The sequence below is a fragment of the Kogia breviceps genome, chromosome 15, assembly GCF_026419965.1.
Source record: "Kogia breviceps isolate mKogBre1 chromosome 15, mKogBre1 haplotype 1, whole genome shotgun sequence".
Lineage (NCBI taxonomy): Eukaryota > Metazoa > Chordata > Mammalia > Artiodactyla > Physeteridae > Kogia > Kogia breviceps.
Window position 1 is genome coordinate 39,899,781 of NC_081324.1, and position 17,080 is coordinate 39,916,860.

Consider the following 17,080-nt stretch of genomic DNA (forward strand, 5'->3'; position numbering starts at 1 on the left):
ACCATCTCCACACAGCCTGCCACCCACCTTCATGAGATGGCCACAGCACGAGCAGGTATTTTCCTATAATTCACACAAAAACATCAAGAGAAAGAATGGTTTCATTTGCCCTTTTCATTCCTCGACAGGGCAATTCTTAGCTAGGAAGAAATTATATTTTAACGCCCATTCAAGGGAGACACGAGTTCTCAAGCACACAGGCTTTGCCAAATGCCAAGCTTCTAGGAGAGGACCTAGGAGGGACACTCAGTGCAAGTGACACTGCAGATGTGCCCAGACACCTGCCACCTGTGCAGGAAACCTCCATCTGCAGGCTGCTTCCAGCCAGCTCCCAGTAACTTGTCATGTGTCACCAGTGCTCGGTGCTGGTAAATGACCTGGGGGTCACTAGGGTGACCCGGCAATGCCGGGACAGCACCATCATGGCATGTCTTCTGCAACCCAGGCCAGGGACAGGGGATCTCCCCACCAGAGATCAGTAGAGGTCGATTCTTCACATTCTTCCAGACACAGAAGAATATCACCCTGAGTTCGTTCCAGAGGACAAAGGGTGGGTCCCACAAATGAAGACTGTTCCAAAGTCTGGGGTGAGTTTGGGACACAGCAGTCAAATGTGCAGCTACCTAACATCGTTTGGGTCACCTTCCCCTGTTTGCAGTTTCCCACATCGTGAGTCCTGCCTTCTCATCTTGCCATAATTCGTTTCCCCAGCATCCCGTGCTGTTGGCATGTGGTGCAGAAATATGGTCAAGGCTGCGTCTGTCAGATGAACCCACGGCCAGGTGATAGTTCAGAAGGGAACAAAGTGAGAAGGAATGTCCCAGGATCTACTCCGGGGAGCTTGCAGCGGGCTCCCTGGCTCTTCAGGAACGTCTGCAAAGGGACTTCCAGCATCTGGACACTGGAGTTGACAGTGCGAGCTGTAGCGTCAGGGCCAGGTGATGGAGCAACGCTGCAGTGGGTGCTGCTCCAGCTAGAGCCAGTGTGTTAGCCTGGAACTGAGGATGTCCTTGCAGGAACCAACCGTATGTCCCCACTGGTACAAATGTACATCTTCAGGAGAACCTGAAATGCCATCTCCCAGAAACTCCTGGGATGGAGGAGGATCACAGACTTGGGAACCAGTCACATCTGTGTTCAAACGTGGCTCCACCATCCACCGGCTCTGCCTCCCGGGACATGTGATTTAACTCCTGGCCCTCAGTAGTTTCAGATGAAAACTGGAGATGATAAAATCCAATTCCATGTTTGTGATATTAACAGAATGAACTATTCAATAAACATACCGTGAAATAAGGTGCCTAACACAGTGGGTGGCATATCAGGTGCTCCATAAAGCTTTATTTTCTTCCACTCTTAACTCTTGATATTGTTCGCTAATACATTAACACTTTTTTCCTAAGCTGCCATCTCCAAACCAGTCAAGTTTTGATAAGAAAGAAAAAATATCAAACAGGTCATGGTCTTCAAGCACAACACCACTAGAGACATTTTTCAAAGGGCAGTGATCTACTCATAACACTCCTGGGATCCGTTTGATCAATGAGACATGAAGTCATCCCATTAGACTGTCATCCAGCCTGAATGCTGACATGTTAAATAAAAGGATGTCACTGTCAAATACTCTGTAAAAACTACAGCAATGGATTTCCTCAAATCTATCAGTCTTATAATGCCAATTTTTTAAATGATGATGAGTAGAATCTGATGTGACTTAATGATATGCTTCACGTGTGTACAGCCTATGGCAGTTTCCAGGGTCTTTTGTGGCCCTTGGAACCACTCAGGAGACAAGAAGGGCATCCTCAGAGAACCTGCCTGGTTCCTACCAAGGACCCTGGTCTTGGTGCTCAAGTTCATGCCATTCAGGAATACATTCTGGGATCCTGCCATTCCCCTGGCCACCAGTGCTCACTAAGTGCCTATAACATGCTGAGAAAACACTAGTCTGGATATTCAGACAGGCCCCGTTCTGACCTAGCAGAGTTTTAGTAGCAGAAAAGAGGGAAAATTAAGGGAGAGAAGACCGTAAGTTGTGATGGGTGTTAAAGCAGGGGAAACTCAGGAAGGCATCGGTACACACTGGTGTCAGGTAGGAAACAAACACTAAGAAGCTTCCCATTTTTCCTCATTTTTTTGAGCCATTCATGAAAAATCAGCACTCTCAGATAATATTCATCTGACTGTAATATACTTTTAAGTCAGGCAAGGTAGCTTCAAAAGAAATTTTGGGGAGGTCCTTGGACACCGATAAAAATGGCTGGGCATTATTTGGAAAGGAACAAGGAGCCTCTGAAGGTGTCTAAGGAGGAAGGCAATAAAATCAGAGATAAACTTGGCTCTAGATGAATGAGGAATAGAAAGAAAGGTGGGGGGGGACATCCAAACAGTATTTCAATAATCTAGTAAATATATAATAGTATCTTACAAATATTAATGTCTTGGTTTGGGCAAATTTGCCATGGTTATGTAATATGTTAACATTACGGGAAGCTGGGTAAAGTGTATTTGGGAAATATCAGTGCTTTATTTTCAACTCTTCTGGAAGTTAAAAATCATTTCCACATGAAAAGTTTTAAAAATCTGGAAAAGGATAAAACAATTACTAGAAAAACTAATCTAATAAATAGGGCAATGGCTAATTGTATGACAATATTCCTACCAAAAGTGGTTTTGTTTTGTACACATCTCTGATTTTTTATGTGGACTGCTTTATTCAGATTCAAAGCAATCAGAAATATTAAGCAATCCTATATGTAAGCTAAAAGTAATGATGTTAATTAACATAATTAAGAATTATTTTCTCCACAGTAGTGAGTTCAAAAGTTGGTACAGTATAAAATGATCTGCAGAGGCATCTGCCAAGAAAACTTAATATCCAGTAATTTATCGTTAAAAACAATATATAAAACAGCTGTCAATCCACTAAAATCTGTAAAGTACTAATTTAAGTATATTTGGTTTAAAAAAAAAATAGACTATTAAATACCATGTGCTTAATTAAACTACACCAGAAATTTTCCTACTCCTGAGTAGCCTTATCAAGAAGAGCTACTCAAATTCAAACGGGTCTGCAGTTACTACTGGTGAATCACTTGCATCTCCCTTCTTTCTGTGTGACTGTGAGTGAAGACAAGGTCAAAGCCATGGTGGTTTCTCCAAGATATTTTAAGGCCTCAACGAACCCCCATTTCATGGAAAGTTGGGACCAGCTGGGAGGGACAGTTGTCGCTCTTACCCAGTGTCATCCTGGAAGCCTTCTAACTCATCCCGTTGCTCGGCCAGGGTGGCCTCCAAGTCCAGGTAGGTGCCATTGTGGGAGAGCTGCAGCGTGCAGTCATCCAGCTGCAAAAGAAAGAGTCTGTTATGCCCAGCTGGCTCCTGGGATGGGGATCTGTACAGGGAAATCACTTCAGGTTGCCCTCATGTGTTTTTTAAAATCCAGCATTATTCTGAAATTTGGATCCTAACTGGAAGAAGTAGCATGTTCGTACAAATAAGTTGGAAGCAAACTGCACAACAGGTAGACAGAAATGGCACCTACTAAGGGACTGATATTGACAGGGCACCCAATACGTGGACAGGGAAGAGAAGTACCAGGCACTGGGCTAACGCCACTTTCCACTCCGAGGGGCCCAGGGGAAGCCATGGATTTGGGGAGTGGAAACCAAGATGCTGATGGGACCACTGATTGAGAGACACAGAGTTTAAAAGGCAAATCTGGGGGAGAAAACATGCTGTTTCCTTTGACTCAGTGAGAAGCCTACTTATTCAGAGTCTATGTTCATACCTGGGTCATTATAATTAATAGTCGCTCAATAAACATTTTTACAACTGAACAAAAAGAAACATTATCCATCTGAATGACAATATATCCAAATTAGGGGCTTCCCTGGTGGCGCAGTGGTTGAGAGTCCGCCTGCCGATGCAGGAGACACGGGTTCGTGCCCCGGTCCGGGAGGATCCCACATGCCGTCGAGCGGCTGAGCCCGTGAGCCATGGCCGCTGAGCCTGCGCGTCCGGAGCCTGTGCTCCACAAAGGGAGAGGCCACGGCAGTGAGAGGCCCACGTACCACCAAAAAAAAAAAACAAAAAACAAACAAACAATATATCCAAATTACAACATACCAAAGAGGACCTTAGGTCTCTTTGTTGCTAGCCTCATTTTTTGAAAACTTAACAAATACTTATATATCGTTAATTACATCCCATTCATAATTCTAAGCACTTTACGTATGTTAACATCATTTGATTCTCACACAAACTCTTCATTTCTCTTGTTATCCCCATTTTACAGTGAGGAAACTGAGGCACAGAGAGAGACTAAGTTACTTGCCCAATGTCACATCTGATAAATGGTGGAGCTGGGATTTGGATATAGGTGATTTGAGTCCAGGTCATGCTCTTGACCACTATGCTCTGCAGCTTCTCTATGGCCAGAGACCTTCTAAGGACTTGAAAATATGCTTGCAAAACACAACTTATGTCATCTGAGTGTTCTGGTGTGGCCAAGGTAACGCCACATATTTACCAACCCCGTTCTCTTTTCCCCCTGGGAACAGAGACCACACATCCCAGGCCTATAGTTGGGCTACTACCATGTAACTGAGTGCTGACCACTGGAATATCAGTAGGGAAGAAAGGTCCCGACCAGCCTGGCCATAACACCCCTGCACAACCATCCACCTTTCTTCCAGTGCCTGTGGCTAGATGCAGAGGAGCCAGAGAAGACTCCCAAGTCTGTAAACCGACAGACCCTGGAGAGAAACAGCTCAGGTTCCTGAATTACTGCATGGAAGAGAGCACTCTGCTGCCTAGCCTCCACTGACCCAACCTGGACAGTGACAAGGGCAAGACATGAGCCTTTGTGGCATTACATGACATTTAGAATAACCAATACACTTAAAACTACAGGAAAGTAATTTTACCAAAGATTAACATTATGAGGAAATCCAAGTGTATAACTTCATGCTTCATTTCTCAGGCTGTAAGGATGCCTCTGATTATTCATCCACTTGGGTGAGTTAAGGCTCTTACTCCAAAATGCCAGGAGATCGAGGGAAAGTGGAGGCAAATACGTGGCTACTTCAAAACATCTAGGTAAAGGCCTGATAATCCTCCTGGTGTAAGTGAGATTTCAAACAAGGAATTAGTCTCCTTTGATAGAAAAGCTTTGCTTATTATCCTCAACAAGAGAAACGCAGACTGTCAACTTGTCCAGAATCAGCATCTATAACAAGCTGCTAATTCTTGCAGAAACCCCGCAGTTCCGTGTTTCTGGTTATCCTCAACAGAATGAAAGGAATTTGTTCTTTATTATTTGTAAGAAATAGTTAATTCACTTGAAGGGGTTAATCCTATTTGATTCACTTGTTTTATTTCTCTAATAACAAACTATTAAAGGCGTGCTGGTGAGGGTCAGCATTCTTGACTGGCATTTTACAGATGGATCATCCGATCTGAGAAAGCAGAGACCAAACTGGCCAAACTCACTGTGCTGTGATACCAGAGGTGTGCCCAGGATTTGGCGGGAACACACAGGGGAGCTGGCTTCCCTGCCTGCGGAAGCAGCAGACAGGAAGGATTTCCTGCAGAAGGCGTCTCCTGGGCTAAGGGTCTCCTGCGGACTGAACTCAGACTTTTATCATTCCTAGGTGGAAAATTCCATTGGAAACGGAACCCGTTACCATGTACACTGGACCATGTGTAAGCGGAGCCATAATCACTGCAGCTCATTCTTGCTTTTAATTCCTATTGACATTTTTGACTAATAAAGCTTACGTGGTCCACTCTGTTGATGGTATCAACACTTCTGCTCATTTTTAATCCCACATATAATCAACAGACTAGCAGATGGGGATAATGAAAGCCCTTTAAGCCATAACAATTTCTTTTGTCTCCATCCCTGCAAATGTGTGAGTCCAAAGAAAGTCCAAAGAAAGAAGCTTTTGGATAAAAAGTTTCTGCTTCCCCTCTAGGGGGTCGAAGGCATTCTGAGGCTGTGGTCCACACTCAGGCCAGACAGAAAGAACCTGGTCTGAGAGGAAGTGCAGAGAGGCAGGATGTGCATGTGTATGCGGTATAAATATTCCACCATGGCCGGTTTCAAGCTACCACCGTGAAATCACTGAGCGTGGAGCTAAAAAAAGTTACACAGCAGCTCACCAGCATATAGCATTTTTATCAGACAGATCCAGGAGATGTAAGTAACCTCCCAAGCATACGTAGCAGTAAAATGTAATGAAACAATCAGGCAGTAACATGTTTTGAGTATTATTTTTTATTGAAGTACCGCTGATTTACAATGTTGTGTTAGCTTCAGGTGTAGAGCAAAGTGATTCAGTTATACATATATGTATATATATTTGAATATTTTTTACCTTTGTTTCTTTTTTTTAAACTGTTTATTTTTATAAATATCTGTTTTGGGGGGTTTCATTTTTAATTGTTTATTTTTATAAATATCTGGGTTTTCTTAACATCTTTATTGGAGTATAATTGCTTTACAATGGTGTGTTAGTTTCTGCTGCATAACAAAGTGAATCAGCTATACATATACATATACCTCCTTTACCTTTGTTTCTAACGTAACTTTTATTCGTTATACATTTATGTAGGATAATTTAACTTTTATTAATGGTTATATTGAACAAAATTCCTGAGATTTATTGATCAGCCCTCTCGAGCCACCCAGGCCAGCTGCAGCACATGCTGCTTCTGGCCCTCCTGGGTCATGAACTTAAGGCGCCTCAAGGGGAGACTAGCAGGGAGGAGACGGAAGCCTGAGCGACCCTGTCCCGGGCTTTCTGCCCTCACCACCCCCCAGCCCTAAGCTCTTCTCCTCAGTTGGGGCAGAGGTGGATCACTGGGGCCAGTAGATACAGCCCCATCCTTACTGGCAGCTGTGTTTATTTTCCACATCATCTCCACCCATAGCTTCTGACTTGATCCCCAGCCGCTGGGGCAAATATCTGGTTTGCCTCACCGCTCACCCTGGCGCGCCAAGCATCTGCCTCCACATGCCACCGGCGGCCCCAAATCACAGCAGGAAGCCCTACCGTGTGTCCCCAGCCTCCTGACCACAGAATCCCAAAACCTTAGCAGAACTGCCTGTTCTCATCATCCTTCTCCTCACAGCCAGGGCATCATTAACTATGCCACTTCCAGAGTTCCATTTTAACAAAATTATATGTCAGGCCCGGGCTGGGCACCAAGGAACACATAGACGCTTCCTTCCCTCAAAGATCATTTTGTCAAGGAAGTATGACACACCAATAGAACACAAGAGAATAAAAAGTCATTTAAGCCAACCGTCAAAATGTGTGAAAGTTCATCCTCAGTTATATTCCTTCTGCTATAATTAGCAGCCACAGCCTCCTGAGACCCAAGCATCCTCCATAAAACGGCTCCATCCCCCTGCCAGGAGAAAGGCTCCCCTGACTTCCTAAGCCAGGTGTCACCACCCTACCTCCCTAATTAACAGTTGGGCAATTTGTACAAGTCCTTCAACTAAAAGAGAAATGATGACTCTGTGCCTTTTAACCCCTCGGGAGGTGTGGGGGGATCCTCACAGTATGCCTATAGGAAGGGGGCAAGGTCAGACACTGACCCCCTTAGCGAGCCAGGGCATGTGGGCACGAAGGGGTTCCAGCAACACGGGCAGCCCGTCAAGACACCAAACGAACAAACACACACTGCCCGCTCCGTTCCACAACATGAGCCCTGCCATCATTACACCCCAGACACACACGATTAATATTTAAACCATCACATGAGCCAAAGAGTAGGAATACAGGGCTATTTGGCTGGACTGACACACAAAGAGTAAAATTCCCTCGGCGCTTTGGGGTTTGGCTTCAGGTATCATTGTCAGAAGCAAATTGATAGGTACACGCGAAGTGCAGTCTTCCATCTTGTCAGGGACAACTAAGTAACAGTTATGAAAGAACGCAACAACAATGTGAACAGGCAGCAAGTGGCGGTTCATTCCAATCTGTTTATTAGAAAGGTTTGGACAGAACTATCCAGACTCTGCCTACAGAGCGAAGGACTCAGACACCTCCCTACCAGACCAGTTCCTGATGGGAACCTCAATTCCTACTGACACGGAGGCAACCTGATCCCCTCCCTGGGCCTTTCATGTCAAATGTCTTGCCAAATGACTTAAGGGCCCTGGAATTTCCTGACTCCAGTGATTTTCGTGTCAACCCTCATACCCTGGGAGCATGTCCCCTGCACTCCTTTCTTGGCCCCGGGTTCGGTGGCCGGGACATTGCCAGGCACTTCAGGACATAAGACAAAGCCAGAAGCCCTGCGGAAGATGACATGGCAGGACGATCACAGGAGAGCGGTTAGGGTAGGTTAGGGGCAGTGAGAGTGGTGTGGCTGGAGGACCAGGTTGCAGGCTCTGAACCTGTAGCCAGGAATCTGGTGGGGGGCTGGGGGGGCAGGGTGCTGGGGAGGAGGTCAGTCACAGAGCCACATGAGGGACCCTTCCAAAATTCTCTGGTATTTTGTGCCACTCCTCTGGGTCAAAACAAACCATTAAACGGGCCCTCTATCTCTGGGTACATGGAAAGAGCCCTCCACTCCTGGCAGAGAGCCTGCACAAGGTAACTCGTTTTCCTGACAGTTCCTACAAAGACAGTGCATTCAAAAGGAAATGGCAGACTCACCATCCTGGGGAGGAAAAATATCTGAAACAAGGCTGATGTCACGCCTCAACTTATACATTCTTTTCTTTCCTTAATCCGGTGAAGTGGCGTGTTTCTGGGTGGTTTAATGATTATCTGGGTTTGGCAGCAGGTCTACAGTAATCCTTAGTCTAGGCAGTAAAGTTCTGTGGAACTCTGAAATAGATTTGCATGGAACTGTTCTATAAATATACATGAGGTCTATCCGTTAAGCTCATTTTGGTAAGAGTTCAGAAGTGGGGAAATATATGCTGATTTTTAAAAGAAAAAAACTAAAATAAAAGCCATTTGCTTATGTCATTTCATGGGTTCCTCCCATCCCTCCATCCACATCCCTTGCATGTAATTTTTGCAGCTCCCTCCATCAAGAGGTGGATTCTTTCTCTGCTCCTGGCATCTGGGCTGGCCTGTGTCTAGCTCTGGCCAACATGGTAGCAAATGTGACACAGCAGAGACTTGAGAGGCACTTCCTCACTAGGGCTGGGCTCTCCTGTTGCTCTTGGAACCCTGTCACCACACGAAGAAGCCTGGGTTAGCCAGCCTCCGGGGTACCTGGCCACTCCCACTACCCCTGCCAACAGCCTGCCAACTGCCACACGCTGAGCGAGGCCAACCTGGATCACCAAGCCTCCAGATGAGCCACCAGCTGATGACAGACAGGAGGGAGCCAGCAGTTAGGAGCCAAACTGGCCCAAAGCAGAACTGCCCAGCTGACCCACAGATTTGTGGGTCACTTTTCATGGTTGTTGCTTGAAGTCAATCTCCACTTCCCCTGAGCCCGCCTCCTCCACCCACAGCAGACAGGCGGCCCCCCAGGGATTGCAATTTCACACTCCAAGTGCTCCGTGCCTGGGTCAGCGGTGGGTGAGAAGCTCACCCCCCAAGGTGCCGCTGAACACACGATGACACTGCCAGCTCAAGGCAGGAATGCCAGCACCATGCCCAGCCCTCAGACGCCACAGAGCATACATGCCTGGCTCCGCCCCTGCCAGAGCCCAAGCCCCACCAGGGACAGAGGCCAGCAGCAGTTGCTGGGTAGAAAGGCCTGGAGCCCCAGGGAGTTGGGGAGCAGCCAGCTGCAAAGCCCTCCCATGGAGGCAAGGAGGCAGCAGGAGGTGAAACCCCACATGAGTTGTGGCTCTAAGCCCTCAGAGTATATTCCATTGTCCCATCATACAAAATGCACATTCAAAGGTTAAAAAGTATGAAGACTTTCAAAATAGCACCTGCAAGTGCAGGGCCCTTCTGGCCACACTGGCCCCACTCCTGGCTCAGAAGGGAAGCCCTGCTGTGGGCCCCATCTTGCTCCAGGGCTGGGTTCACTGTGGGCACCCTGAGTGCCCCCAATCCAGGCTCAACTCACTCACAGAGCAGCACACAGACCATCAGCGCATCAGACAGTCAGTTCTAAGAGAGCTCCGCCATATCCTCCTCCAATCGTGCTCTGGTCGCCAGGCAGTCATGAAGCTTATGGCTTCCCTCAACTTGGTGGTTCCTTCTAAAGGCAGCAGGACTACAGACTGGACTTAGCTGACAAGCAAAATGAGTCAGGAAAGAGAGCTTTCCAACAAGCAGGGCTGCATGGCCCTTACACAATTCTTAATAAAACCTTCACAAAACCTTGGCTCAGCCATTCAAGCTTTTTTTCGGCAGTCCCCTGTCCCATAAGTGCCACTGCAAAGGGACAAGGTGGAGGGCACACACGCCGGGGATGCCCTCTGCCGTTTCCTAAGATGGGCAGTGAGGACATGGTGCTCATTTCATCATCCTTCAAACTATACACACCATCCACATTCATCCCCTTCATATGTATAACACACTTCACAATAAAAAATGAACAGTTTCTTACAAAGGTGTGATTTTACATATTTTAAAAATAAAAGTAACACTTGGTCAGTTTTCTTAAGAAAAAGACCAAATGAAACTGACTCACGTGATATCAGAAGAAATCGGTCCTGTTGGCTAACCTCAACAAATCATATTTAAACTTCTAAATCTCTAGGGGCCCATTTAGCCTCTTCAGAACAACAAATACATCATGGTACTTAAATGTTTTAGGATCAAGTACAAGGATATTTTCGAAGACCTAGCATATATGGGTTATGAAAAAATATGAATGTATTTACTTTGAAAGCAGTTGGATTTTACTTCCTCAGGAACCTTTAACAAGTTATGTTGTTTATGGCCAGCAACCTCAGTGAGAGAAGCAATGTCCTGAAATTGATTTAGGCAGTTTCCAAATCAAGCCCCAGACTTCTATTTAAGTCAACAAAATTGCACAGCTCACCAACCAAAGGCAAGGACCTCTGCCAAATTCTACAAGAGAGACAAAAGGCAAGTTTCCTCCCATTAAGAGCTTAAGCTGAGTGGGTGTGATAATCTGGGAAATATTTTGATTATTTTAAAGGGCCTTTCTATCATTAAATAAACAACCAAAAATGCATTAAACTTCTCTCTTGAAAAGGCTGGACTATATTTACTTGCGTTTACAGGTACCTTTTTCCATTTTCTGTTTCTTTTCAGTCAAGTTGAAAAACAGTGTCAGCACCAAGTTTCAGTGTTATTATTAATCTATTATCATTCACTCATTCAGATGAATAATGCTTTCCTGTGCACCTTCTCTGTGCCAGGCACTGTGCTATGTCCTAGCATGACAGACCAGGCTTCAGAGCTGTGGACAGGACCAACCACCAAACAGGGAAATAAGGAGGACAAGGAGTTAGTCACCTTTGTTATTTCTGTTCTTATTTTCACTGGGGAAGGAGTGCAGGGATCAGGGAGCTGAAGTATGATGGGTATAAAAGCCCTAACACAGAAGGAGTAGGAGTAGTTGAGATACTAAAGGAAGGCAGGCCTAGGGTTCCGGAGAAGAAGTCTTCCTGGCCACAGCAGATTTTAGACTTGATTCTAAGGCAACGAGAAGTCGTGAAATTGGTTGTAAACACATGCATACAGGATCAGCTTTGCAGTACGAGGATAGAAGGCGGAAGACAAATGAAGAGGCCACTGCAAGAATGGGGGGGCGATTTGAAGGTGGCTTGGACAATAGTGGAAGCAGTGGAAATGGAGAGAAAAGAAGAGAGAGCGGTAATACAGGGAAAGAGGAGAAGGGAAGAAGGAAAAGTCAGAATGACTTGGTGGTTGATAAGATGTGGAGGCATCCTTGCTTGAGAGTGTCTTGCTTGAGCAAATTAATAAATGGTACTACCATTTACCAACATGGGAAACATACAAAAAGCTGTTGGTGGCAGGGAGGTAGGATAAAATTGGGATTTTTGTTTTTAAGATGTTATGTCTATAACAAGTGGAGGTGTTGAATAGAGAAATAGAGTTGGGGGTTAGGGCATGAATAAAAACATGGCGGTTGAAGTCCCACAAGTGCACTGGTGAACAGCTAACTTTTTGTGGCTTGAGGATCTGTAGTGGTGCCTCCTTTTTCATTCTTAATAGTGGTAATTTGTGCTTTCCCTTTTTCTTCTCTAATAGAGGTCCTTTATTCACTGATCAGTCTTTTCAAAGAACCAACTTTTGATTGCAGTGCTTTTCCACTATTTTAAGTTTGCTTTCTATCTCATTAGTTTCTGTTATCTTTGCTATTTCCTTCCTTCCACATTCTTTGTGTTTAATATGCTGGTTTCTTCTACTGTATAAAATCTTAAGGTTTTCAGTCTTTCTTCCTTTCAGTCATGTGCATTTAAGACTACAATTTTCCTCTAAGTAAGGTTTAGCTACAGACCACAAGATCTCATATGCCATATTTTCATCATCTTCAATCCAAAATATTTTCTAAATTCCACTGGGATTTCTTCTTTGACCCATGGGTTATTCAGAAGTGTTATTACATAATTTCCAAATATTTAGGAATTTTCTAGCATCTTTTTAAATGTTGATTTCTAGCTTAATTTCACTATGGCCAGGAAATATACTCTGTATGATTGCAATCCTTTAAAATTTCTTTTTGTAATTTTCTTGAAGTGTAGTTGATTTATAGTGTTGTGTTTACTTTCTGCTGTACAGCAAAGTGACTCAGCTATATATATATTCTTCTCATAGTCTTTTCCATTTTGGTTTATCACAGGATACTGAATACAGTTCCCTGTGCTATACAGTAGGAACCTGAAATTTCTTGAAACTTATTTTATGGCCCAGTGAATGCCAAGGATGTGTACTCAACAGCTGCAGTGTTTGTTAGGTGAGATTCTCAAATCTCCTCTATCCGTATTGCTCTTAATCTGCTTATTCTATAGAGAAGTACATTAATCTCCCACTACAGCTGTACATTTTTCTATTTTTCCTTTTAATTCTGTCAATATTTGATTGACTGATTGATTTATACTTCTTACTGAAAATATAATTTCCTAGTCTTTTAGCACCACAGGGTTTCTTCTTATCTCTAGCAATGTTTCTTGCCTTAAAGATTATGTCATCTGTTACTAGTATGGCCACACCACTGGGTTAGAGCTGCATGGCTTATCTTCTTCCAGTCTTTTACTTATAATATTTGGTACCCATATATTGAAGATGTATCTCTTGCAGTTAGAATATAGTTTTTTTTATCCAATCTTGACAATCTTAGTTTTTGTTTTTGTTTTTGTTTTTTTTTGCGGTACGCGGGCCTCTCACTGTTTTGGCCTCTCCCATTGCGGAGCACAGCCTCCGGACGCGCAGGCTCAGCGGCCATGGCTCACGGGCCTAGCCGCTCCACGGCATGCAGGATCTTCCTGGACCAGGGCACGAACCCGCATCCCCTGTATCGGCAGGCGGACTCTCAACCACTGTGCCACCAGGGAAACCCGACAATCTTAGTTTTTTAATAAAGTATTTAACAAAGTCTATTGCCTCTAAAGTGATTGCTATTGTTTGGGTTCAAATCTACACGTTCAATATTTGACCTACATTTGACCTACATTCTAATTTCCTTTTTTCTCCTTTCTTGGCATCTTTCGGTTTAATCTGCTGTTCTTTATTATTCCATATTTCCTTTCTATTTCTTTACGTTATTCTATTTATTCCTAGTACATATTCTTTTATTAATTCTTTCAGTAATTCACCCGAGATAATCACATGGCTTCCTGACTCAGCAGAACCTACTATGAATGAATGTTATCACTTCCCAGAAAAGGTAAGGGCAAGAGACCACTTTAATACGGCCTATACCTTTTGACATACTGAGAAATGTATTCTAGACCCTATGACATAGTATTGTTCCGGCAGTCAATATTCATTTAAATTTACGCACATATTTACTATGGTCTCTTGTACTTCATTACTTCCTGTGTTTCTGTGCTTCTGTGATAATCTCCTTCTGCCTGAATAACTCTCTTTAGTATTGCTTTAGCGAGAGAGTCCACTGGCAACAAATTTCCTCGGTTCCTATTTTCTAGAAACATGTTTGTTTCACGTCCTTTTTTTTGTAACAGCTTTATTGAGATATAATTTACACACCATATAGTTCACCCATTTAGAGTGTACAATTCCCAAGCTTATATATTCAGAGTTGCCCATCCGTCACCACAATAAATTTTAGAACGTTTCCACCACCCCAAAAAGAAACCATGTACCCATTGGTAGTAACTCTTCATTCCCACAAACACATTCCCTCTATACCTAGAAAGCACTAATCTACTTTCTGTCTCTATAGATTTGCCTATTCAAAACATTTTATATAAATGGAATCACACAATAGTCTTTTTTTTTTTTTTTTTTTTAATTTTTGTGGTACGTGGGCCTCTCACTGTTGTGGCCTCTCCCGTTGCAGAGCACAGGCTCCGGACGCGCAGGCTCAGCGGCCATGGCTCATGGGCCCAGCCGCTCCGCGGCATGTGGGATCTTCCCGGACCGGGGCACGAACCCGTGTCTCCTGCATCAGCAGGCGGACTCTCAACCACTGCGCCACCAGGGAAGCCCCACACAATAGTCTTTTGTGACTAGCTTGTTTCAATTAGTATAAACTTGTCAAGGTTCTTCCATACTATAGCATTTATCAGTACTTCATTCCCTTTATTGCTAAATAATATTGCATTACATGGATATACCACATTTGATTTATCCATTTATCAGCTGAGGGACATTGGGTTGTCCCTCAGCTGATAAATAATAAATAATAATAATGAATAATACTACTATGAACATTTGTGTACAAGTTTTTACATAGACATATATTTTCATTCCTCTTGGGTACGTACCCAGGAGAAGAACCGCTGGGTCACATGACTTCTATATTTAATATTTTAAGAAACTGCCAGACTGTTTTCCAAAGAGGCTACACCATTTTACATTCCCGCCAGCAATGCATGAGGGTTCCAATTTCTCCATAACTTCACCAGTGCTTGTTTCTTTTTTTTAATTATAGCCATCTTAATAAATCTGAATTGGTATTTCATGGTTTCAATTTGCATTTACCTGATGGCTAATGATTGTGAGCATCTTTTCTTTTTTTTTTTTTTTTAAACATCTTTATTGGAGAATAACTGTTTTACAATAGTGTGTTCGTTTTTCCTTTCAACAAAGTGAATCAGTTATACATATACATATGTTCCCATATCTCTTCCCACTTGCATCATGTGAGCATCTTTTCATATATTTATTGGTCATTTCTGTATCTTCTGTGGAGAAATTGCTACATAAATTCTGTGTCCATTTTTAAATTGGGTGATTTGTCATTTTGTTGTTGAGTTGTAAGAATCCCTTATATATTGCAGATACAAGTCCTTTATTGGTTATATGACTTGCAAAAATATTCTCCTAAGCTATGAGTGGTGTTCTTTGAAGCACAAAAGCTTTTAATTTTGATGAAGTACAATTTATCTATTTTTCCCTTTGTTGTTTGTGCTTTTGGTATCATATCCCCTTTGCTTTAAAGGATATTTTTGAAGGATACAGAATTCTAAATTAGCAGTTATTTGCTTGGAGTACAGGCATACCTTGGGGACATTGCAGGTTAGGTTTCAGACCACTACAATAAAGTGAATATTGCAATAAAGTAAGTCACATGAATTTTTTGGTTTCTCAGTGCATGTAAAACTTATGTTTATACTATACTGTAGTCTATTAAGTGTGCAATAGCATTACGTCCAAAAAAAAAAATGTACACACCTTATTTTAAAAATACTTTATTGCTAAAAAAATACTAACCATCATGGGACAATGCAAGGTTGTCACAAACCTTCAATTTATTTAAAAAAAAACACAGTATCGGGACTTTCCCGGTGGTCCAGTGGTAAAGAATCCCCCTTCCAATGCAGGGGACACGGGTTCGATCCCTGGTCAGGGAACTAAGATCCCACATGCCACAGGGCAACTAAGCCCGCGCGCCACAACTACTGAGCTTGAGCGCCTCAACGAGAAAGCCCACGTGCTGCAAACTACAGAGCCCACGTGCCCTGGAGCCTGCGCGCCACACTAGAGAGAGAAAACCCACACACCACAACTGGAGAGAAGCCTGCATACCACAACTAGAGAGAAACCCAAGCAGACCGTGCTGTGAGGAAAAGATCCCTCATGCCTCAACAAAGATCCCGTGGTACCACAACTAAGACCCGACACAGACAAGAAAAATGAGGAAAGTAAATAAATATTTAAAACAACAACAACAACAAAACAGTATCTGTGAAGCACAATAAGATGAAGTGCAAAAAAATGATGTATGCCTATACTCACAAACTGTAACTCCACTGTCTTCTAGCCTACATCATTTCAGTTGAAACATCAGCTGCCAGTATTATTGTTGTTCTTTTGAAGATAATCTATTTTTCTCAGGCTTCATTTAATATTTTGTCTTTAATTTCCATCAGTTTTACTATGAAATGCTTATGTGTGGTTTACCTGTATTTATCTTGCCTGGGGTTTATAGCACTTCTTGAACTTGTGGCTGATGTCATTTGTTAGTTTTAGAAAATCTTGGCCATTATCTCTTCAAATATTGCTTCTGCCCCATTCTCCTTTTTCTCCCATTCTAGGGCTCCAATACATATGTTTTAGACCATGACCCATATGCCTATCATGCTCTTTTCTGCATTTTCCATTCTTTTGCTCTCCATATATCTTAATATCTTCTACTGAACTACATTCCACATCATTAATTTTCTCTTCCTCTGTGTCTAATCTTCAGAGTGAACCCACCTACTCCATTCTTAATTTTTGTATTTTTCATTTCTACATTTCCATTTGCTTCTTTATTTTATATATATATATATCCATCCCTGTTTTGTTTAAATTCTCTTGCCTCTTTTGTTGAATGTATTTCTCATAACAGTTTTAGAGATTATATCTGGTAACTCTAGTATCTGGATCACCTATAGATATTTCTATGGTTTCCCCCAATCCTTGGTCATGTTTCTGTATATACCAGGCACATTTTATTGAATACAGTCATTGTTTGTAAGAAA

At 43.1% G+C, this 17,080-nt stretch overlaps 1 protein-coding gene across 7 annotated transcripts in view; it reads right to left on the bottom strand.

Moving 5' to 3' along the window:
- Positions 1–17,080, bottom strand: part of FHOD3 (formin homology 2 domain containing 3) — a 507,955-nt gene that overhangs the window by 443,964 nt on the left and 46,911 nt on the right. For all 7 annotated transcript variants that reach the window (XM_059041316.2, XM_067016011.1, XM_067016010.1 and 4 more), the window contains exon 2: positions 3,239–3,345. In XM_059041316.2, coding sequence (XP_058897299.1) covers positions 3,239–3,345 — 107 coding nt within the window. The remainder of the gene's footprint in view (positions 1–3,238; positions 3,346–17,080) is intronic.